This window comes from Dryobates pubescens, chromosome 3 (assembly GCF_014839835.1).
Source record: "Dryobates pubescens isolate bDryPub1 chromosome 3, bDryPub1.pri, whole genome shotgun sequence".
Classification (NCBI taxonomy): Eukaryota; Metazoa; Chordata; class Aves; order Piciformes; family Picidae; genus Dryobates; species Dryobates pubescens.
Genome location: NC_071614.1, coordinates 20,176,314 through 20,200,380, shown reverse-complemented (window position 1 = coordinate 20,200,380; position 24,067 = coordinate 20,176,314). Strand labels below are relative to the sequence as shown.

Sequence of the window (24,067 nt, the reverse complement as noted above, 5' to 3'; positions counted from 1 at the left end):
CACAGGCACTTTCCACCCTGGATTCTGTCACTCTCATGTATCCCTTCTTCTACCGGCCCATGTTTGAGGTCGGCGAGGATGGCTGGCGCTCCTTCCTGCCTGAGCAGGAGTTTGAGCTCCTCACTTCAGTGGTAAGTTGCAGCTTATCAGAATACAGAATTAACCAGCTTGGTAAAGACCTTCAAGATTAGCAAGTCCACCCTATCACCCAACACCATCTCAGCAACTAAACCATGGCACCAAGCACCCCATCCAGTCCCTTTTTAAACACCTCCAGGGATGGGGATTCCACCACCTTCCTGGGCAGCACATTCCAATAGCCAATCTCTCTTTCTGGGAAGAACTTCTTCCTAACATCCAGCCTAAACCTCCCCTGGCACAGCCTGAGACTGTGTCCTCTTGTTCTGGTGCTGGTTGCCTGGGAGAAGAGACCAACCCCCCCTGGCTACAACCTCCCTTCAGGTAATTGTAGACAGCAAGAAGGTCTCCTCTGAGCCTCCTCTTCTCCAGGCTAAGCAACCCCAGCTCCCTCAGCCTCTCCTCACAGGGCTGTGCTCCAAACCCCTTCCCAGCCTTGTTGCCCTTCTCTGGACACTTCCAAGAGTCTCAATGTCCTTCTTAAACTGAGGGGCCCAGAACTGGACACAGGACTCAAGTTGTGTCCTAACTAGTGCAGAGTACAGGGCAGAATGACCTCCCTGCTCCTGCTGGCCACACTATTCCTGATGCAGACCAGGATGCCATTGGCCTTCTTGGCCACCTGGGCACACTGCAGGCTCCTGTTCAGCCAGCTGTCAACCAGTACCCCCAGGTCCCTCTCTGCCTGGCTGCTCTCCAGCCACTCTGACCCCAGCCTGTAGCACTGCATGGGGTTGTTGTGGCCAATGTATAGCACCCAGCACTTAGATGTGTTAAATCTCATGCCCTTGGACTCTGCCCATCTGTCCAGCCTGTCAAGGTCCCTCTGCAGAGCTCTCCCACACTCATAACAGATCAACACCTGCCCCCAGCTTGGTGTCATCTGCAAACTTACTGATGAGTGACTCAGTGCCCTCATCCAGATCATCAGTAAAGATACTGAACAGGATGGGGCCCAGCACTGATCCCTGGGGGACACCACTAGTGCCTGGCTGCCAGCTGGATGTGGCACCATTCACCACCACTCTCTGGGCTTGGCCCTCTGGCCAGTTCCTAACCCAGTGCAGAGAGCTGCTGTCCAAGCCATGAGCTGACAGCCTGGGGAGGAATTTTTTTTTCAAGCCCTCACCTGAAGGGAAGTTGCTTTAAAAGAAATAATGCTGCAGACTTCTTAGCTGTCTCTGAGAAGATGGCTGTAGCTGAAGATGCCAAATTGGAAACACCCTGCAGTCTAAGCCATGTTGGGGCAATATTTGGGTTGTGTAGCCAGTGGGGAATTTCCAGTCCTGTCATTCCAGGTGCTGTTGAGCACACACGGATGGTGTTTTGGCACCTGTAGGACAGGGATTGTTCTTGTGGCATTGCCTCTTCTCTCTGTTATCCCAGCTTCATTGGAGGCTGAGGAATTGAGCCAGATGACCAGTGAAGGGCCCTTACAACCCAAAGCATCCTGTGATTCAATGGAGTAGAAGCTGGCTCAGTTCCAGGAGCATACCAGTTTCAGTGCCTTGGGTTAGCATCTGTGTTCCAAGCCTTTGTTTCCCATTGAGTACCTGCACTTGCTGCATCATCTTGGGGCTGCTGAGACCACATCCATTAGAGCATCACAGAACATGAATGTTTCCTTTTGTCTGCATCCCAGCTGGTCTGCAGCAGTTACCACTTCCTGTTTATGCCTCACAGGAGTAATTGGATTAGCTTGACCAGATTTGTGCAATGAAATCACTACAAAAATTGAAGGAGTTCAGAGGGATTTCTATTTTTGTCTCAGTTGAATTGCTCTCACCTGTCCCATCTTCATCTGCTGTCAATTTAAGAAGGGCATTGAGACACTTGAATGTGTCCAGAGAAGGGCAATGAGGCTGGGGAGGGGTCTGGAGCACAGCCCTGTGAGGAGAGGCTGAGGGAGCTGGGGTTGCTTAGCCTGGAGAAGAGGAGGCTCAGGGGAGACCTTCTTGCTGTCTACAACTCCCTGAAGGGAGGTTGTAGCCAGGAGGAGGATGGTCTCTTCTCCCAGGCAACCAGCACCAGAACAAGAGGACACAGTCTCAGGCTGTGCCAGGGGAGCTTCAGACTGGATGTTAGGAAGAAATTCTTCCCAGAAAGAGAGATTGGCCATTGGGATGGGCTGCCCAGGGAGGTGGTGGAGTCCCCATCCCTGGAGGTGTTTAGGAAGAGCCTGGATGAGGCACTTGGTGCCATGGTTTAGTTGATGAGATGGTGTTGGGTGATAGGTTGGACTTGATGATCTTGGAGGTCTCTTCCAGCCTGGCTTATTCTGTGTCCCTGTCCATGGCAGGGGGGTTGGAACTGGCTGACCCTTGAGGCCCCTTCCAACCCTGACAATTCTATGATTCTATGTGGCTTCTGTTCCATGATCCACCTCTACCTATGATGTGGTTGCTGCAGGCAACTTTGCATCTGGGAGAGCCTCTGCTGTGCATACAGTGCAGATGTTCAGAGAAGCTGTTTTGAGGCTAATGAACAATTAAATAAGTTTCCAAGAAGGACAGTGCAAAACTGTCTGGACAGGCTGCTGAATGCAGGCAGCAGCTGCTGTGATCATGCATGCAGCATAGACCTCCTCCAGTGCCTTTCACTTAGGCTGCCACCAAAAGGGGCAATTTTCCTCTCTCCCAGGTCACACCTCCTCTTCTCCAGGCTAAGCAACCCCAGCTCCCTCAGCCTCTCCTCACAGGGCTGTGCTCCAAACCCCTCCCCAGCTTTGTTGCCCTTCTCTGGACACCTTCCAGCAACTCAACATCTTTCCTAAACTGAGGGGCCCAGAACTGGACACAGGACTCAAGGTGTGGCCTAACCAGTGCTGAGTACAGGGCACAATGACCTCCCTGCTCCTGCTGGCCACACTGTTCCTGATGCAGGCCAGGATGCCATTGGCCTTCTTGGCCAGCAGGGCACACTGTTGGCTCCTGTTCAGCCTACTGTCAACCAGTACCCCCAGGTCCCTTTCCGCCTGGCCGCTCTCCAGCCCCTCCGCCCCCAGCCTGTGTTCCCTCTTGCCTGGCGTGCTGTAGCAGCAGTGGTGAGGTCTGTGAGGCCAAGGCTGTGCTGTGCTCTCTCTCAGACAGACGAGTGGCGCCTGAGCTGCATCAACAAGGACTTCTCCGTCTGCCCTTCCTACCCTCCGCTGGTCACCGTCCCCAAGGCCATCGACGACGAGGCGCTGCGCAAGGTCGCGCTGTTCCGCCACGGCTGTCGCTTCCCCGTGCTCAGCTATTACCATAAGAAGAATGGGATGGTAAGCTGCACCTGAGGGGGCTGTGCAGTGCAAAGCCAGCTTTCAGTGAAGAGAACCTCTGAAAAAATAGACTAGAATAGAATCAACCAGGTAGGAAAAGGCCTTCGAGATCGTCGTGTCCAGCCTGTCACCCAACAGCATCTCAACAGCTAACCTGTGGCACCAAGTGCCTCAGCCAGGCTCTTCCTAAACACCTCCAGGGATGGGGACTCCACCACCTCCCTGGGCAGCACAATCCAATGGCCAGTCACTCTTTCTGGGAAGAATTTCTTCCTAACATCCAGTCTGAACCTCCCCTGGCACAGCTTGAGACTGTGTCCTCTTGTTCTGGTGCTGGGTGCCTGGGAGAAGAGACCAACCCCCTCCTGGCTACAACCTCCCTTCAGGCAGTTGCAGACAGCAAGAAGGTCTCCCCTGAGCCTCCTCTTCTGCAGGCTAAGCAACCCCAGCTCCCTCAGCCTCTCCTCACAGGGCTGTGCTCCAAACCCCTCCCCAGCCTGGTTGCCCTTCTCTGGACACCTTCCAGCAACTCAACATCTTTCCTAAACTGAGGGGCCCAGAACTGGACACAGGACTCAAGCTGTGGCCTAACCAGTGCTGAGTACAGGGGCACAATGACTTCCCTGCTCCTGCTGCTTGTGCTTTAGCACCATGCAGCTCAGGAGCTGTTTGCCCCTTTTGTTCTCCAGTGGCATAAGCCTCTGGAGCCCTCAGCACAAGATGGATGTGGACCTGCTGGAGCCCCAGAAGTGATCAAAGGGCCAGAGCACCTCTCCTGTAAGAGCAGGCTGAGAGGATTTGGGCTCTAGGGAGACTTTATTGAGGCTTTTCACTGCTTAAAGGGGGCCTATAAGAAAGATAAGGACAATCTCCAGTGTGACACTGAAACTGGTTGCCCAGGGAGGTCATGGATACCACTCCCTGGAGGTGCTCAAGGCAGGGCTGGATGAGGCCTTGGGCAACCTGGGCTAGTGGAAGGTGTCCTTGCCCATGCCAGGGGGGTTGGAATTAGATGATCTTTGCCCCTCTGTCCAACCTAAACCATTCTATGAATCTCTAAGCTGTGTCTGAGTGGTGGAATGAGTTAATCTCCATTTTAGAAGCAGCTATTAGTCTGCTTGGTTGGGAGCATATGAGCTTGCTCACACAAGACCAGGATGAGACTTGCAGAGCCACTGCTGGCACCCCTGCTTGAATGATCTGCCAAGAGGCTTCATGCTGAGAGGGTGGCAGGAAGCACATTGACCTGTCTCAGGATGGTGGGCTGTCTCCCTCACAGTGGTGTGCTGATAGCAGCAAGCATGCCCAGAGCCAGCACTGCTCCTCCTGTGGAGCTGTTGAAGGGAGTGATCAGAACAATCTGTCCTCCAAGCCTGTCAGTGTAACATGTTCTGGGAGCAGTGACTCCTGGGTGTTGCACAAACTTCACCACCTCTCAGCAAGCCCAGATCTACCTGAGGGACTGCAAGGCTGTAATTAAGACATGCACCTCATGAAGCTGGTGAGCAATTCTTTGGAGCCCTTGCTATGGTAAACATTTCTGAGGAAGCTGGGATGTCCACCCTGCAGCTTGGCAATGTAGCCAGGCTGCTTAGTTGAATTCTGGAAGGGTTTTGTGCTTCCTGTTGTGGGCCCTGAATCAGAGGACATCTAGTCTGACTTTGGGGTTTTTGAGCTTTGCAGTGAAACTAACCACCCACCAACTGCACTGGAGAGCAGGGAAGGGGAAAAGGACCTGGGGGTCCTAGGGGATGGAAGGTTGACCATGAGCCAGCACTGTGCTCTTGTGGCCAAGAAGGCCAATGGCATCCTGGGTTGCATTAGAAGGGCTGTGACCAGTAGGTCGAGAGAGGTTCTCCTCCCCTCTCCTCTGCCCTGGTGAGGCCACATCTGGAATATTGTGTCCAGTTCTGGGCCCCTCAGTTCAAGAAGGACCTCAGGGAACTGCTTGAAAAAGTCCAGCACAGGGCTACAAAAATGATGAAGGGAGTGGAACATCTTCCTTAGGAGGAGAGGCTGAGGGAGCTGAGGGCTCTGTAGCTTGGAGGAGAGGAGACCGTGGGGTGACCTCATCAGTGTTTATAAAGATGTGCAGGGTGAGTGCCCAGAGGCTGGAGCCAGGCTCTGCTGGGTGATGCCCAGTGCCAGCACAAGGGGCAGTGGGTGGAAGCTGAGGCATAGGAAGCTCCATGGAAACAGGAGGAAGAATTATTTCCCTGTGAGGGTGACAGAGCCCTGGCACAGGCTGCCCAGGCGGGTTGTGGAGTCTCCCTCTCTGGAGATACTCAAAACTCACCTGGATGAGTTCCTGTGTGATCTGCTGCAGGTGCTCCTGCTCTGGCAGGGGGGTTGGAACTGAATGATCTCTCGAGGTCCCTTCCAGCCCCTGACATTCTGTGAACATTGTAACTTTCTGCTTTTTCTCAGCCCAGCTGAATACTTGGAGGAGGCCTTGTTCAATTATCCCTTGGAACTGTGCATCTTTCAAGTGTAAGGAACATGAGAGCATTTGGCTTGGAGTGGTTGAACTTGTGACAGTAATGCTCTCTGTCACATTGCTCTCCCCACTTTGGGGGTTCCTGAGGTTGGGGTTGCTGACTGACTGCCCTCAGTTGCCATTTGAGCTGGTGGGTTGCTTTTCTGAATTGAAAGGCATTTACTGAAGGGAGATGGCAGCTCAGAAATCTGTGGGCCTAAGGTTTATTAGTTTAGGCACTGGGTCAAACTGTACCTCAGAGGCTTCTTTAGCACAGGGTTGACTTGTGTTAAAAAAGCAGACTTTGGAAGAAGGTGACAACCTGCAGATGTTGGCTTGAAAAGGAGCCAGCTGCAGGAAGCCAGTTCAGTGGCTCACAAAGATCATAGAATCAATGAGGTTGGAAAAGACCTCAGAGAGCATCAAGTCCAACCTGTCACCCAGCACCTCATGACTGCTAAACCATGGCACCAAGTGCCACATCCAATCCCCTCTTGAACACCTCCAGGGATGGTGACTCCACCACCTCCCTGGGCAGCATATTCTCTCTGTGAAGAACTTTCTCCTGGTACTGAAGGAATGATTAAAGGGATAGGATAGAATAGAATAGAATAGGTTGAGCTGTGTCACTCCTGTAAGCATTCTTACAATGATCTGAGGTTTTCTGGCAAACAGGAGTGTCCTGTGTGAATTTCAGCAGCACACTTCTCCAGGGACTTGCTGGAAGGTATCCAGAGAAGGGCAACAAAGCTGGGGAGGGGTTTGGAGCACAGCCCTGTGAGGAGAGGCTGAGGGAGCTGGGGTTGCTTAGCCTGGAGAAGAGGAGGCTCAGGGGAGACCTTCTTGCTGTCTACAACTCCCTGAGGGAGGTTGTAGCCAGGTGGGGGTTGGTCTCTTCTCCCAGGCAACCAGCACCAGAACAAGAGGACACAGTCTCAAGCTGTGCCAGGGGAGGTTTAGGCTGGATGTTAGGAAGAAGTTCTTCCCAGAAGGAGAGATTGGCCATTGGAATGTGCTGCCCAGGGAGGTGGTGGAGTCACCAGCCCTGGAGGTGTTTAGGAGGAGACTGGATGGGGTGCTTGGTGCCATGATTTAGTTGGTTAGATGGTGTTGGGTGATAGGTTGGACTCAATGATCTCAAAGGTCTTTTCCAACCTGGTTTATTCTATTCTATTCACTGCCACAGCAGCAGGGCTGTAGATTTAAGGGTGGTCCTCATTTGGAGAGCACCACAAGCAGCCAGCCTCTAAATCAGAAATAGAATAAACCAGGTTGGAAGAGACCTTCAAGATCGTGTCCAACCCATCATCCAACACCACCCAACCAACTAAACCATGCAACCAAGCACCCTATCAAGTCTCCTCCTGAACACCTCCAGTGATGGTGACTGATCTGAATGCTATTCATCCTTCACCATGCCTGGCATCAAGGCCCATCCATCCAGCATCCCTTTGCAGGCTGCATTTACAGAGCCCCGAAGAACTCCTCTAGTGAAGGTCTGCTTTGCATAGTGAGCTTCAATCACCATTCTTGGCTTGCAGCTCTAAGTTCTCAGTGGCTTTCAAGTCTCCCCTTGCAGGGTTTAGTTGCTGGTTATCTGTCTCCACAGGTCATGATGAGAAGCAGCCAGCCCCTCACCGGCACGAACGGGAGACGCTGCAAAGAAGACGAGAAGCTGATCAACGCCACGCTGCGGCCTGGCAAGCGGGGCTACATCATTGACACCAGGTCACTGAATGTTGCCCAGCAGGCCAGGGCCAAAGGAGGGGGCTTTGAACAAGAAGCACACTATCCCCAGTGGAGGAGGATCCACAAATGTATTGAGAGGTGGGTGGAATTCACACAGGCTCTCCTCTGTGGGCTTGCGCTGGCAGAGCCACTAACAGTTCCACAAAGTGCTTGCTGCTGGCTGTGTGTCCTGGCTCCTGCTTGGTAAATTGAGGTGATGTGGGGGATAAAGAGCTGTGTTTGGCTCCTTGTTCTCAACAACCTCCCACAGATTTCAGACCTGTCAGGCAGTCTCCCTGTGCCAGCTCTTTCCCTGACCTCCAGCCCTGCCGCGCTTCCCTTCGCAGCAATGCACAGGATTGAGCAAGGCACTTTGCTAGCAAACTTCCGCAGTTGAGGACTGCTGGAGGCAAGCTTCTAAGTTAGCTAAACTTTTAGTCTGACCTTGTTCAGCTGCTCTCAAGCCTTAGTTTAGGGTGACCCTTCTAGAAAGCCGTGCAGTCATGTTACTGGAGCTCTTGGCAAGCTCATCACCGAGCGGGCTGGCTCTCGAGGAGCTCCTGTAAGGAATTTCCTGCCTGGTGCTTTGTCCTGTTTGGTTTTGCTCCTAAAGCTTTTATCTGGACTTAAGGTTGAAGAGGATTCTTTTCCAAGTGGCCATAAGCAGCAGAAAGAGAGGAATTCATAAACCACAGCATTTGAAGACCAAATACCTCCTGCAATTAATTGTGTGGCTTTGTCAGCTTCTCTGAGATTTGGTCTGCATCCTCTCTTAGACCTCAGCACACACTGCAAAGGGCTTTAATTTGCTTGTGATTCATCAGTAGTTTGGCACCCCTGTGAAACAAGACCAGAGGAGCATCTGGTTTAATCAGCTGCATGCTGAATGCCAGCTTTCCACAGCTTGAGGACATAAGGCAACCAATGCAGAGGAGGTACAAAAACTGCCCAAACTAGTCTTAGTGTGGCCCTACATTGAGAACTTGAGGCTGGTCTGAAATCTTCTGCTTTAGGATGGAGCTTGTGGCCTTATGATGGATGGCTTTCAGATTACTGTTGCAGCTCTGCAGGTTAAAGCTCTTCCCCCCAAAAAAAACCTTCTGCAGCTTAAAGCTCTTCCCCTCCCCAAAACCTTCTGCAGCTTAAAGCTCTTCCCCTCCCCAAAACCTTCTGCAGCTTAAAGCTCTTCCCCTCCCCAAAACCTTCTGCAGCTTAAAGCTCTTCCCCTCCCCAAAACCTTCTGCAGCTTAAAGCTCTTCCCCTCCCCAAAACACTGCCCTGCCCTGCCCTGCCCTCCTCACCTCAAGCCTAAACTTCCCCGGCACAGCTTGAGACTGTGTCCTCTAAGGCTGTCCTGCTGCAGTGCCTTTGCAAAGCTATTCCTTTTGAAAGGGAAGAGACAGCTCCTGTCCAAGGAGTGGGGTTCAGCTGGCAGTCAGCCATGGCTTGGCATTGGCAGTGCCAGCAGGTGTGCTGGGTGAGGGAACATCGCCGCTGGAGGCTCCCAGCTCTTTGGAGATGAGTGTGTACAAACTGTAGAGCTTTGCTTTGGGAGCACTCCCTTGCTTGCTGTGAGCACATGGAACTGCTGCTGAGGTCAGTCATATTTTGCTTGTCCCCCAAAGGTTTAATATTCTGCAGGAGAGCCTCATCAAGCTTGTGGAAGCTTGTAATGACCAGTCACACAACATGGACCGCTGGCTCAGTAAGCTGGAAGCTTCCAACTGGCTGACTCACATCAAGGAGATTCTAACTGCAGCTTGTCTGGCAGCTCAGTGTATTGACAGGTAAGTGGGTGGTTGGTTTTCCAGAAAACCTGGAATTTCATAGACTCAGTAAGGTTGGAAAAGACCTCAGAGATCATCAAGCCCAACCTGTCACCCAGCACCTCATGACTACTAAACCATGGCACCAAGTGCCACATCCAGTCCCTTCTGAACACCTCCAGGGATGGTGACTCCACCACCTCCCTGGGCAGCACATTCCAATGGCCAGTCTCTCTTTCTGTGAAGAACTTTCTCCTCACCTTGAGGCTAAACCTCCCCTGGTGCAGCTTCAGACCGTGTCCTCTTGTGGATGGGGCGCTTGGTGCCATGGTTTAGTTGTTTAGATAGTGTTGGATGATCGGTTGGACACAATGATCTCAAAGGTCTTTTCCAACCTGGTTAATTCTATTCTATTCTGGTGCTGGTTGCCTGGGAGAAGAGACCAACCCCCACCTGGCTACAACCTCCCTTCAGGAAGTTGTAGACAGCAAGAAGGTCTCCCCTGAGCCTCCTCTTCTCCAGGCTAAGCAACCCCAGCTCCCTCAGCCTCTCCTCACAGGGCTGTGCTCAAGACCTCTGTCCAGCCTTGTTGCCCTTCTCTGGACACCTTCCAGCAACTCAACATCTTTCCTAAACTGAGGGGCCCAGAACACAGTAGGTTGGACTTGATGATCTTTGAGGTCTCTTCCAACCTTGGTGATTCTGTAGTATTTACTGGAGAGAGAAAGCTTGTTAAATACCTCTAGTTCCACATGAACTCTTAGTAACTGGCCACTGTGAACTAGTTTGTACCTGTGCAAGATGCTGTTTCACCATGCTGAGGGGGATGTGCCTCCAGTAAATCATGCTTGCCTCTTTAGAAGGACAAGCCTGAGGGAGGAAATCTTGGCTAAGAATAGAATAGAATAAACCATGATGGAAGAGACCAACCTATCATCCAACACCATCTAATCAACTGAACCATGGCACCAAGCACCCCATCCAGTCTCCTCCTGAACACCTCCAGTGATAGTGACTCCACCTCCTCCCTGGGCAGCACATTCCAATGGCCAATCACTCTCTGTATAGAACTTCTTCCTAACCTCCAGCCTAAACCTCCCCTGGCACAGCTTGATCCTCTGGTTCAGATATATTCCTCTGATGCAATCTGGGGCTTTTTAGTCTGGAGAAGGGAAGAGTTAGAGGGGATTTAATCAATGTTTATAAATGTCAGAGGGTTGGGGGTCAGGAGGCAGGGGACAGGCTCTGCTCACTTGCTCCCTGTGATAGGATAAGGAACAATGGATGGAAGCTGCAGCACAGGAGGTTCCACCTCAACACCAGGGGGAACTTCTTTCCTGTGAGGGTCACAGAGCACTGGAACAGGCTGCTCAGAGAGGTTGTGGAGTCTCCTTCTCTGGTGACTTTCAAGGCCCATCTGGATGTGTTCCTGTGTGACCTGAGCTAGATTGTATGGCCCTGCTCTGGCAGGAGGAGTTGGACTGGATGGTCTCTTTGGGTCCCTTCCAACCCCTGACTGACATCCTGTGATCCAACTGATGTAGTTTTCTTGAAGGTTTAGGTCAGAATGTGCCTCTCTGAAGTGCTGTTTGGTAGGCTGTGAAACTGGTAACTCAGGCTTTCCAAATAAAGGAAATCCTGGGGTTTTTTGCAGCTGAAAGTTTCCAGTACACCTCACTTCTGGAGACCAAAGCAACAGCATGTCTTTGTTTTCCCCAGGCATTTTGCTTCAGTGCTTATTCCCTCTTGAAATTTTTATCCCCCTAGTCCTGTCTAAGCAATCCTCTTCAGCACTTCTGAGTGCTTGTGACCTCTTTTAACCTGGCATTCCCTTAATAAATGCTGCTGGCTTGGCTAAATTGTCTGCAAACCTCAGGCTGGAGAGCCAAGGCCTAGCTGTCAGGTGCCAGGCTTTGTAAGACCAAGTGTGTGAGGGGGCTCTGAATGGATTGAATAGAATAGAATTAACCAGGTTGGAAAAGACCTTTGAGATTGAGTCCAACCTATCACCCAGCACCATCTAATCAGCTAAACCATGGCACCAAGCACCCCAGCCAGTCTCTTCCTAAACACTTCCAGGGATGGTGACTCCACCACCTCCCTGGGCAGCACATTCCAATGGCCAATCTCTCTTTCTGTGAAGAACTTCCTCCTAACATCCAGCCTAAACCTCCCCTGGTGCAGCTTGAGACTGTGTCCTCTTGTTCTGGTGCTGGGTACCTGGGAGAAGAGACCAATGCCCTTCTGGCTACAACCTCCCTTCAGGGAGTTATAGACAGCAATAAGGTCTGCCCTGAGCCTCCTCTTCTCCAGGCTAAGCAACCCCAGCTCCCTCAGCCTCTCCTCACAGGGCTGTGCTCCAAACCCCTCCCCAGCTCTGTTGCCCTTCTCTGGACAGCTTCCAGCAGCTCAACATCTTTCCTAACCTGAGGGGCCCAGAACTGGACACAGCATGTGATTTCTGTGTGGCTCTGAGAGGGGAAAAAGCCCTTCTCAAAACTCAGGGAAGACCTAGATTTGTTTACTCTTCCCATTTCCATACCAGCTAGGGAATGTAGGCTGCAATGCAGCCTCACTGGGGGGCAAAAAATAGCCTTACTGCATTCAAATATGAGCTGCTGTGCTTTCTGAAAGCACTGCCAGGGACTTGATTCATTATTGACCCTGCCAGAAAAGGATTGCTCTCAGTCAACAGCTTTATCTGTAATTCCTTCCTGCATGTGTATGATGAGAAACATTGGTGATGAAACTCTCCTGGCTGTGTTTGGACAGGGAACACTTTCATCATTTTTATCTCAGCCTTGCTTTTTGCTTCTCTTTAGTGTTTACCAAAAGCTGTGTCAGGCCAGCTCAGCATGGGCTTCCTGGCTCACCTCTTTCAGAGCTTACAGATTGTGGCTTAGCTGAGCTGACAAGAGTGGCTCAGTCATGTTGGCCATGGGGGGAATCAATCACAGAAGCATTCAGGTTGGAAGAGACCCTTAGGATCACCAAGTCCAACCCAGAGCTCTACTCTGCAAGGTTCACCCCTGAACCATAGCCCCAAGCACCACATCCAAACCACCTTTAAACACAGCCAGGCTTGGTGACTCCACCACCTCCCTGGGCAGCACATTTCAGTGCCTGACCACTCTTAGAATCATAGAATCAATAAGGTTGGAAAAGGCCTCAAAGGTTATCAAGTCCAACCTGTCACTCAAGAGCTCATGACTATTAAACCATCTTGCTGTGAATAAAGCAGTCTAGGCTAAACCTACCCAGTCACAGACTGAGGCTATTCCCTCTTCTTCTACAGAATAGAATAGAATTAACCAGGTTGGAAAAGACCTTTGAGATCATTGAGTCCAACCTGTCATCCAACACCATCTCAGCAACTAAACCATGGCACCAAGCACCCCATCCAGTCTCTCCCTAAACACCTCCAGGGATGGTGACTCCACCACCTCCCTGGGCAGCACATTCCAATGGCCAATCTCTCTTTCTGGGAAGAACTTCTTCCTAACCTCCAGCCTAAACCTCCCCTGGCACAGCTTGAGACTGTGTCCTCTTGTTCTGGTGCTGGTTGCTTGGGAGAAGAGACCAACCCCCTCCTGGCTACAACCTCCCTTCAGGTAGTTGTAGAGAGCAACAAGGTCTCCCCTGAGCCTCCTCTTCTCCAGGCTAACTCTAATTACCTGTGAGAAGAGACCAGCACCAAGGTACCACTGGGACAGAAGTTGCAGCATCCTGAAGGTTTGGGGCCTGTAAGATGAGAGGTGACACTGTTGTTACCCTGCTGAGCCCCACTTTGAGGAGAGCACAGGCTTGCAGTTAGCCCTTTGCAGCTGCCTGGGTGTGATCCTGTGCAGCCTGCTCTAGGTGAACCTGGTTGCATTAGCTCTCCAGAGGTCACTTCCAACCCCCCCTGCTCTGGGATTCTGGGATTTGCAATTGTGCTTGGCTTTTAAGTGACGTTTTGATCTCCCACTGCCTGAGGGAGGAGGAGAGAGAGCAGCTGCAGATTGTCTGTACCATGAAGGTGGAGTTGTTTGAGACACAGGGCTACAGACAAAGATGTCACACAGCTCAATCTATTGGGTTTTGCCTGCTTTTCACTTCAAACCCAGGTGGTGCCTTCAGGATTTGCTAGGTTGGTCTTTGTTACCCATGCTTTGTGCTTACCTTGGAGTTCTGCACAGAGTGCTCCTGGCTTGGGTCAGCAGTAGTGTGGCCAGCAGGGCCAGGGCAGGGATCATCCCTCCCTGCATAGCACTCATGAGGCTGCCCCTTGAATGCTGGGTTCAGTTTGGGGCCCCTCCCTCCAGGAAGGACACTGAGGTGCTGGAGCATGCCCAGGGAAAGGCACCAAAGCTGGAGAATGTTCTAGAGCACAAGTCTTGTGAGGGGCTGCTGAGGGAACTGGGGCTGTTTAGCCTGGAGAAAAGGAGGCTGAGGGGAGACCATTTTGCTTGCTACAAGCAGTTGAGGCAGCTGTTGGTCTCTTCTCCACAGTAAGTGAGAGGACAAGAGGGAGCAGTCTCCAGTTGCAGCAGAGTTTGGTGGCTCTGCAAGATAAGCACAAGGCTGCACTGCTGCAGTGCCTTTGCAAAGCTATTCCTCCTGAAAGGGAAGAGGCAGCTCCTGCCCAAAGACTGGGGTTCAGCTGGCACTTAGCCATGGCATGAGCAGTGCCAGCAGGTTTGCTGGGTGAGGGAGCATCACTGCTGGAGGCTCCCAGCTGTTTGGAGATGACTGTGTGCAAACTCTAGAGCTTTGCTTTGGGAGCACTCCCTGGCTTGCTGTGAGCACATGGAACTGCTGCACAGCCTAGGATGGACAAGAGGGCAGGGAATCAGGTGGCCTGGACAGTCCCAGTGGACAGCATGGGGGTCTTGCTGTGTGCAAAACCTTCCTGCCCCAACTTCTCTTCACATTGTTCTGCTGATTTCACTTGTGCTGGCTGGTGAGTGAGGAGCCTTTGTGCTGGCTCTTTGACAAGCTCCCTTGCTCAGCAGCACACTTAACTCTGTTGCCTTTCTGGAGGCTCAGCTCTGGCTGTGTTTTTTCTTGAGCTTCCTTTTCGGTTTGCAGTAAGCTCTAACTGTGGCCCAGTTTTGAGCAAAGCAACATCTCATGGGATTCTTTTGCAAGAGCATCTCAGTGGGCTGGGGGGGAGGGGGGGGTGATCAGTCTTCATTGCAGTGCTTGTGGGAAGACTTCAAAGGCCTTAACCACCCAATCAATGACACAAGAAAATGTGGAGATGCATTCCCCCTGCTGTAACTCAAAAGGAGTACCAACTGCAAATAGTCAGAACCACAGCAGAGAGCTCTCTGTGCATCTTCCATCCCTGTGGCAAAGGGTCTGGCTGCCAGAATGCATAGCAAAGCGAAAATGAAGTCTGTAGTGATGCAAAGGCCTGGATGGTGTTGGTAAGGATGCAGCTGGAGAAGGTGGTGTGCTGCTGTGTGGGGTGGGGAGGGAAGAAGGGGTCTGGAGGCAGCAAAGCATCCTCAGGGCAGCAGTGCTGGTGTCCATGGGGTGTGGAGTCACAGAATTGTTAGGGTTAGAAAGGACCTCAAGGATCATCCAGTTCCAACCCCCCTGCCATGGGCAGGGACACCTCACACTACAGCAGGTTGCTCACAGCCATGTCCAGCCTGGCTGCAAAAACCTCCAGGGATGAGGCTTCCACCACCTCCCTGGGCAACCTGTGCCAGTGTCTCACCACACTCATGGGAAAGAACTTCCTAACATCCAATCTGAATCTACCCATTTCTAGTTTTATTCCATTCCCCCCAGTCCTATCACTCCCTGCCACCCTCAAAAGTCCCTCCCCAGCTTTCTTGTAGCCCCCTTCAGATACTGGAAGGCCACAAGAATGTCTCCTGGGAGCCTTCTCTTCTCCAGACTGAACAGCCCCAACTCCCTTACTCTGTCCTTGGGATGTGTTCTACTCACTCACACTCCTGTCCACCTTTGTTTCCCAGGGAAGGTGCATCAGTGTTAGTCCATGGGACTGAAGGGACAGATTCCACACTGCAGGTAACCTCTCTGGCACAGATCATCTTGGACCCAAGGTGCAGGACCATCCGCGGCTTCGAGTCTCTGGTTGTGAGGGAGTGGCTGCAGGTGAGAAGTACCCCTGGAGAAAATGTCCATCTGCTCCAGTGACACTTGTGTGGAGGAACAGCCTGAGACACAGCAGGCAGGCTGGGCCTTGTTGCAGCCCTGCTTAGTGTCAATGGCTTCTCTCCTACAAGCAGCATCCTGAGTCCTTTGTCCAGGAGCTACTGGAAAGAGTCCAGCGGAGGGCTGCAGAGGTGCTGAGGGGACTGGAGCTGCTCTCTGCCAAGGCACAGCTGAGAGACCTGATGCTGCTTAGCCCACAAAAAAAGACTGAGAAGGAATCTTCTCAATACAGAATTAACCAGGTTGGAAGAGACCTTTGAGATCATCAAGTCCAACCTATCACCCAGCACCATCTGATCAATTAAACCATGACACCAAGTGCCTCATCCAGTCTCTTCTTAAACACTTCCAGCACTGGCCAATCTCTCTTTCTGGGAAGAACTTCCTAACATCCAGCCTAAACCTCCCCTGGTGCAGCTTGAGATTGTGTCCTCTTGTTCTGGTGCTGGTTGCCTGGGAGAAGAGACCAACCCCCACCTGGCTACAACCTCCCTTCAGGGAGTTGTAGACAGCAAGAAGGTCTCCCCTGAGCCTCCTCTTCTCCAGGCTAAGCAACCCCAGCTCCCTCAGCCTCTCCTCACAGGGCTGTGCTCCAAACCCCTCCCCAGCTTTGTTGCCCTTCTCTGGACACCTTCCAGCATCTCAACATCTTTCCTAAACTGAGTAGCCCAGAACTGGACACAGGACTCAAGGTGTGGCCTAACCAGTGCTGAGTACAGGGCACTATGACCTCCCTGCTCCTGCTGGCCACTCTATTCCTAATCCAGGCCAGGATGCCATTGGCCTTCTTGGCCAGCTGAGGCACACTGCTGGCTCATGTTCAGCCTGCTGTCAACCAGCACCCCCAGATCCCTTTGCTTATATCAATATCTAAAGGGTGGATGCCAGGAGGATGAGACCAGACTCTTTCCAGTGGTGCCCAGGTGACAGGACAAGGGGCAGCAGGCACAAACTGGAGCACAGGAGGTTGCATCTGAAGAGAAGGAACCTTTCCTATGGGGGTGGTGGAGCACTGGCTGCCCAGGTTGGGTGTGGAGTCTCTGGATGTGATCCTGGTGACCCTGCTTTATCAGAGGTCCCTTCCAGTCCCTACCATCCTGGGATTCTGTACCTCTGGCACTCACTCCATGAGGCCTCTGCCTCTCCTGGTAGTTTTTTGGGGTTGTGGAGCTGCCTGTTCTGAGTGCTGAGGCTGAACATCTCCTTAGAGCACTCTTCCATGTGAACTACAGAACCCTTAGTAAAACCTCTTTGTACCTCTGCAGCTGCTATCCTCAGCCTTGGCCTCCAGTGCACCTCTACCTGTTTGTTCTTGGGAGCATCCTCTGACCAAACAGAGAGCTATTTACAGAGCCTGAGAGAGGCAGCAGAGCTGCTTGTGGCTGCTTGCACTTTGCAGCTGAGTGCTTGGCAAGATCACAGCTGTGGGAAGGAGCAGGCGCAGCGCAGCGGCACGGACAGGCCTAGCTCTGAGGCCTCTGCTGCGTGCTCTTTGTGTGTGATCATCTCTCTGATCCTTCCTTCCAGGCTGGCCACCCCTTCCAGCAGCGCTGTGCCCAGTCAGCCTATTCCAACAGCAAGCAGAAATGGGAGGCCCCAGTGTTCCTCCTCTTCCTGGACTGCGTGTGGCAAATCCTGCGGCAGTTCCCCTGCTCCTTCGAGTTCAACGAGCAGTTCCTCATTATGCTCTTTGAGCACGCTTATGCCTCCCAGTTTGGCACTTTCCTGGGCAACAATGAACATGAAAGGTTGGTGAGAATGAGTTTTCAAGGGTTCAGAGCCACCAGGCTGTGTCTGACAAAAGAACCACGTTTCCATACCTGCCTTTTCACTGAGTGAAGGGGGCCGACAGGAAGGCTGGGGAAGGGAGCAGAGTGGGTCAGGTTGGAAGAGAGCTTCCAGATCATCAAGTCCAACTAATCACCCAACACCATCTCATCAACTGGAATGGAATGGGAGTGGGAATGGAATGGGAATGGGAATGGAAGAGGAAGGGGGAAGGGAATGGAAGAGGAATGGAATAAACCAGGTTGGAAGAGACCTTCAAGATCATCAAGTCCAACCTATCACCCAACACTATCTCATCAACTACATGGCACCAAGCACCCCCTCCAGTCTCTTCCTAAACACCTCCAGGGATGGTGACTCCACCACCTCCCTGGGCAGCACATTCCAATGGCCAATCTGTCTTCCTATGAAGAACTTCTTCCTGACATCCAGCCTAAACCTCCCCTGGCACAGCTTGAGATTGTGTCCTCTTGTTGTGGTTCTGCTTGCCTGGGAGAAGAGACCAACCCCCACCTGGCTACAACCTCCCTTCAGGTAGCTGTAGACAGCAATAAGGTCTCCCCTGAGCCTCCTCTTCTCCAGGCTAAGCAACCTCAGCTCCCTCAGCTCTCTCTGTTTAGGAGGGCTTGTAGCCATAGGACCAGGGGAAATGGTTTGGAAGTGGAGCAGGGAAGATGTAGGCTTCTGAAGACATTGTATTTCACTGAATATAAGGTAGAAAGGACAGCAGTGGAGGGAAAAAAAACCCAACCCTTTCAACCAGGATCCAATCTGTTCTCACCTTGCAGCTTCCAGAAGCAGGGCTCAGAAGAAACATCCTTCCTTTCAGAGCTGCAATTGGTGGTGCTGATTTAATTGCTACTTGTCATAATTCCTTGGGTTCCTCTGGCTGCTGGATAGGAAAGGCAAAGAGGTTTTTCCCCAGGTGTCTGGGGAGGGACTGTTTAGAAGGGCTTGTAGTGATAGGACAAGGGGCAATGGTTTGAGGCTGGAGCAGGGTAGACTTCAGGGTGGACATCAGGAAGTGAAGTACTGGAACAGGCTGCCCAGGGGTGTGGTTGAGGCCTGGAGATGTTAGAGGTCAGACTTGCTGTGGCCCTGGGCAGCCTGATCTAGTTGGAGAGATGTCCCTGCTGAGTGCAGTGGGGTTGGACAAGATGACCTTTGGGGGGGGTCCCTTCCAACCCAGTGCAACCTGTGAGTCTGTGTAGAGATTGGAGGAGGCTGATGGTGCTGATGTGGTCTCCCATAGCTTCTCTTACTGCAGTTAGAGTCACAGAATGGTTTGGGTTGGAAGGGGCCTCCAAAGGTCATCCAGTCCAGCCCCCTCTGCAGTAAGCAGGAGCATCCTCCCCTAGATCAGGCTGCCCAGAGCCCTGCTGAGCCTCACCTTGAATATCTTCAGGGATGGGGCCTCAACTGCCTCCCTGGGCACCCTGTTCCAGTGTTCCACCACCCTCATGGGAAAGTCCTGGTGGAGTGTTAGGGAGCTTGTCCCTCTTACAAGTGGGGCAGTGTGACTAAAGAGATCTGTGGTGTAGCCAGGGAGTTGAATTAGTCTTCTCCATGTTGCACCTACTAACTTAAATTGTCATCTTGTGGGGGTCCTTGAAGAATTTCCCCCCATCACCACTGGGCAGTGTGATCAGCAGGGCTAGACAGGTGCTTGTCCTCCTGTACTCACCACTGGTGAGGCTGCACCTTGAGCAATGGATTCAGCTGGGGGCCCTTCACTATGCCCAGGGAAGTGGCAGAGTCACCATCCCTGGAGGTGTGGATGTGGTGCTGAGGGACATGGGTTTAGCAGTGGATTTGCTGGTGTTAGATTCATGGTTGGACTTTAAAGGTCTCTTCCAGCCTCAGTGATTCTGTGACTCTGAGTTTGTGCCTGAGCTTGCTCACAAGCTTGTGACATTTGAGCTTCTTGGGCAGAGCAGCACCTAGGTGGCCTGGCTTGGGTGCTGTGCTGTAGCAGTGAGGCAGCTCTGAGGCACACCCTGAGCTTTGGAGCAGTGAACAGGGTGGAGCCTGGGAGGACTGGAGCCTCCCATGGCAGAAGGCAGCTGCCAGAGGGGTTTGGATTCCTCTTTTGAACCTGGCAGGTCTGTTCCCAGGACTTCTGACTCCAGTAAGACCATTCCTGATGGTTTCCTGCTTAACTGAATGAGTGGAAGGGAAACCCAGAGCCAGATAAGGAAGGAAATTTCAATCTTCCCATAAACCTCTCTGCCCTTAAAATAATCTTTGCTTAGAAGAGACTCTTCTGCAGTGCTGCTAAAGCAGTCATCTGCAAAACCAAGTTGGACTGGAAACCAGGGAGATGAAAGCTGAAAGAGTTTTGAGCACTACATGGAATTACCTGCCTGTCACATCTGAAGGTGTCAGCCTGAGAGCACACAGAGCTTTGAAGTCTGCTGTGAAGCTCATTCCCAGGGCCAGTGGAGCTCCTCTCTGGGTGGCAGTTTGATCAGTGAGTGCAGGCAGGCTGAGGTCTGCCAGACTCCAAGGAGGGGAGACCCCTGTGTAACTCCTGGAGGTGGGTCTGATCCGGGCCGACAGCAGACTTCCCTCTGCTCTGATGCTTCCTGCCACCAGAGGGACCTAACCAGACGTGCCCGTGGCACAAATCAAGCAAGGACCCTGCTTGCATGTTCCCTGAGAGCTGCTCCTCCATCCTGCCCTGGCAGAGCTCCCACACCTCCCCTTCAGTTCAGTCCCCTTCAGAACCTGGCTGCCAAACCACTTTGGGGCGTGACTGATTCCTCATCTGGACAGAAGGCAGGCAGCTTCCAAGCAGCTTGCAAATGGGATTGATTTCCTCATCTTTCCTTTGAAACTAGTTGTAACCAGCTGGATTGAGCAAAGTGCTTTAGGTTTGCAGCCTGTGTGCCATGCTGGTGAGAGAGAGTGAAGGGATCAGCCTGAGCTGCCTGATGAGCAGCACGTGGGGAAGCTTGTGGCCTGCTGACGGAACTGAGATGAGTCTTTGAAAGCTGACTTGTTCCTTTGGCTTTCTTTAGGTCTAAACTGAAGCTGCCACAGAAGACTATGTCCCTGTGGTCCTGGGTGAATAGGTCTGAGGAGCTGAGCAAGTTCCAGAACCCTCTTTTCGAGGCCAACAGCCTGGTGATCTGGCCCTCGGTGGCCCCTCAGAGCCTGCAGCTCTGGGAAGGTAAGCCAGGCTTGCAGCTGTAGGTTCTGTGGCTGAGGCTTCTGAAGTGTTCTCTCCTGCTGTCTGTGCTCCATGCTTAGGCTGTCTCCTCAGTTGATGGTAATCTCCCTCCCTTTGAAGCCTGCTCCAAAATGGGTTTGGCATGTGCCATCCCCAGAGGCACTGTGCTTTCTCCTTCCAAGGTCTGATGACTTGCTGCTCTCTGTCAGGGAGCCTTCCTGGTACCATTTCACTTCTGAGCATGGTGTTTCTGCAGTGATTAGCTGCCCTGGTGGTTTTGTCCTATATCAACCAAGACCTCTCTCCACTCCCAGCTGTGTTGGCCAGGATAAGTCTGTGTGCTGTGGGTGCCTTACTGCAGGACCTTCTCTATCCCATCTGCTCTGAAGCAAGCAGGGAGGGTGGAGACTGAGTATGGCTTGGTCTGATCTATATCTGCAGCTGGGTTGGGGCAGTCCTTGGTATCAGCACAGGCTGAGGGATGAAAGTATTGAGTGCAGCCCTGCAGGGAAGAGCTTGGGAAGTGAGGTCCCCCCCTTTGGAAGGGACCTCAGAGATCACATACTTAAACCTTCCCACAATGGGCAGGGATGTGCCTTTCAGCTAGACTTGGCTGCTCAAGGCTTCATCCAGCCTGGCCTTGGACACATCTAGGGAGGAGGCATCCAAAGCCACTCTGGGCAGCCTATTCCAGAGTCTCACCACCCTCATACTGAAGACCTTCTTCCTAAGATCCAGTCCAACCCTGCTCTCCCTCAGCTTAAAATCTTTCCCCCTTGACCTGTCTCTAGACCCCCTCATGAAAAGTTCCTCTTCAGCCTTCCTGTAGGCTCCCTTCAAGTACTGGAAGGCAGCTCTAAGGTCCCCCCACAGTCTTCTCCAGGCTGAAGAACCCCATCTCCCTCAGCCTCTCCTCATAGCAGAGGTGCTTCAGCCCTTGGGTCATTTGTGGGGGGACTGATGGATGAAAAGCTGGCCAGGAGCTGGCAGTGTACACTTGCAGCCCAGGCCAAGCCTATCCTGGGCTGCACCCAAAGCAGTGTGGCCAGCAGGGCCTGTTGTAACAGGACTAGGGCTCAGTTGTAACAGGACTAGGGCTGATGGGAGATTTGGACTAGAGAGCAGGAAAATTGTTTACACTGAGGGTGGTGAGACACTGTCACAGGTTGCCCAGAGAGGTGTTAGGTAGCCTGTCCCTGGAACCATTCCAGGCCAAGTTGGATGGGACTCTGAGCTTGCTGATAGAGGATCAGAGGATGTTAGGGGTTGGAAGGGACCTCTGGAGATCTTCCAGTCCAACCCCCCTGCCAGAGCAGGAGCATACAACCCAGCACAGCTCCCACAGGAATGCATCCAGACAGGGCTTGAAAGGCTCCAGAGAAGGAGACTCCACAACCCCTCTGGGCAGCCTGTTGCAGAGCTCTGGGACCCCTACAGTAAAGAAGTTCTTCCTCATGTTGAGGTGGAACCTCCTGTGCTGCAGTTTCCATCCATTGCCTCTTGTGCTGTCACAGACACAGGTGAGCAGAGGCTGTGCCTGTCCCTTCCTTCCTGACCCCCAGATAGCACTGCTCAGTGCAGGCCAGGTGGACCAGATGGGTTTTAAAGGTCCCTTCCAAGCCAAACCATTCTGTGATTCTAAAGCAGAATGAAAGGAATCCAAGTCTTTCATTTTTTTGTCTTGGATAACCTTGTTGAGTGGAAGGCTGAACTTGGGGCTCAGTATTTCTAAATGCCACTTAGAGGGGGGAGAGGGTAAAGTAAAACTGCCTGAACTTGGATGCTCATGGCTCAGAGAGCTGCTGGAATGTGAACATTTCCTCCCGTCACAGCAAGAAACCCTTCTGACTGGTGGTGTGTCTGGGCTTTCAGGTGTCTTCCTTCGGTGGAACAGGCCTTCCAGGTTCTTGGATGAAGCCCATGAGGAGATGATCAACATTATCAAGTACAACAAGGAACTTCAGGCAAAGGTTAATGCCTTGAGGAGGCAGCTGGCAGAGATGGAGACGGATGACAGGATGCAGGAGCACCTCTGAGCTGGCAGGGCCTTGCCTCAGGCCTTTCCTGCCTGCTCCCCTACACCTTACAGACTAACCATGGAAAGTGCATGTGTTGCAGAGCCCTCTGGGTACAGCTGGCCCTCAGTTCTCCCACTGCTGAAACCTTCACTTCTCAATGTGTCCCTCCCTGCTTCCTGGGAGGGATTTCTGTTTTGTTTACAGAGGAAATGCACAGCTGGGCACAGTGTCCTCTCTTGGCAGCTTTGCTCCTGGAATCCTGTATGGTGGCAGCAGCAGCTGGGACTCTTTCCCTCCACCCAACTGTCTGGATGACCAGGATGGGCCAAGAGAAGGGATGTTTCACCTTGATTTTTGGGGACTTCTTCCTGCTCTTGCTGAACTCTCTAACTGCTCAACAGGCTTCAAACAAGAAGTTCTGTGCAGTGAGGTGAAGGTGTTTTGTCTGGGAGCACCTTTTAGTCTCCAAGAGTCAGGAAGGCAGCTCAGTCCTCCAGTTTGCTAGGAACACAGACAGCAAACCAACAAAGGAAACCAACCAAGCAACACAAACCAGAAGATGCCATCCTCTAAGTGCAGCTTCTACCAGTTGCTGTGATCCTCCCCTCAGCAGGCCTCCCAGCTAACACTGGGTGGGGGGGGGGGGTTTGTGTTAAGCATTGGCTTGGGAGCAGGAAGCTCAAGACCAAACCAGAGCAAGAAATTTCAGTGCAATACAGAACTGGAGTCAGGATTCTGCTGCTAATGTTTTAAGCCATGGCCTTCAGGTGGACTTGCCTCTCATGGGCAAAAGCCTCCTAAGGAACAACAAACTGTTTTTTAACTCTGCCTGGGAAACAAAAAGGTCAAGTAGTTGGTGGAGATGTTCCCCAGCAAGGCAGTGTCTCTGCTGTCCTTTTAGCTGGGGTCAGGCTCCCCTCCTTGGGAAGTTTGCACTGGCTGGTTGTGGGCACTTGGAAGAGCCTCCCAGAACTGCTGCAGTGCAAGGGCAGTGCTTCACCTGCAGCTCAGCAAACCTTTTGCTGCTCCTGCTGTGCTGATCTCGTTTTCCCCTCTCATGCCCTCACTGTGCAGTGCTTCACCTGCAGCTCAGCAAACCTTTTGCTCCTCCTGCTGTGCTGATCTCGTTTTCCCCTCTCATGCCCTCACTGTGCAGTGCTTCACCTGCAGCTCAGCAAACCTTTTGCTCCTTCTGCTGTGCTGATCTCGTTTTCCCCTCTCACGCCCTCACTGTGCAGTGCTTCACCTGCAGCTCAGCAAACCTTTTGCTCCTCCTGCTGTGCTGATCTCGTTTTCCCCTCTCATGCCCTCACTGTGCAGTGCTTCACCTGCAGCTCAGCAAACCTTTTGCTCCTCCTGCTGTGCTGATCTCGTTTTCCCCTCTCATGCCCTCACTGTGCATTTTGTGAGACAGCAGAAGTTGGGAGCTAGGGTGATCTAACCTGCCAGGCTGCTGCTGCTGCAGATTCAAGAGGCCACCACACTACAGAGCTAGGAACAGTTTAGATCCTTTGTAGCTGCTGGAACTGCTTAAAGACTTTAAGCTTCTTT

The 24,067-nt window shown here is 52.3% G+C and overlaps 1 protein-coding gene across 1 annotated transcript in view; it reads left to right on the top strand.

The window, feature by feature from the left end:
• The window catches only part of MTMR9 (myotubularin related protein 9), a 29,425-nt gene extending 6,272 nt beyond the window's left edge, over window positions 1-23,153 (top strand). Inside the window, exons 3-10 of the mRNA XM_009907740.2 lie at window positions 6-131; window positions 3,224-3,397; window positions 7,483-7,700; window positions 9,227-9,388; window positions 15,337-15,478; window positions 17,066-17,286; window positions 20,347-20,498; window positions 22,371-23,153. Of these exons, the coding sequence (XP_009906042.1) occupies window positions 6-131; window positions 3,224-3,397; window positions 7,483-7,700; window positions 9,227-9,388; window positions 15,337-15,478; window positions 17,066-17,286; window positions 20,347-20,498; window positions 22,371-22,534 (1,359 nt within the window). The 3' untranslated portion in view covers window positions 22,535-23,153. The remainder of the gene's footprint in view (window positions 1-5; window positions 132-3,223; window positions 3,398-7,482; window positions 7,701-9,226; window positions 9,389-15,336; window positions 15,479-17,065; window positions 17,287-20,346; window positions 20,499-22,370) is intronic.
• The last annotated feature ends 914 nt before the right edge of the window (window positions 23,154-24,067 follow it).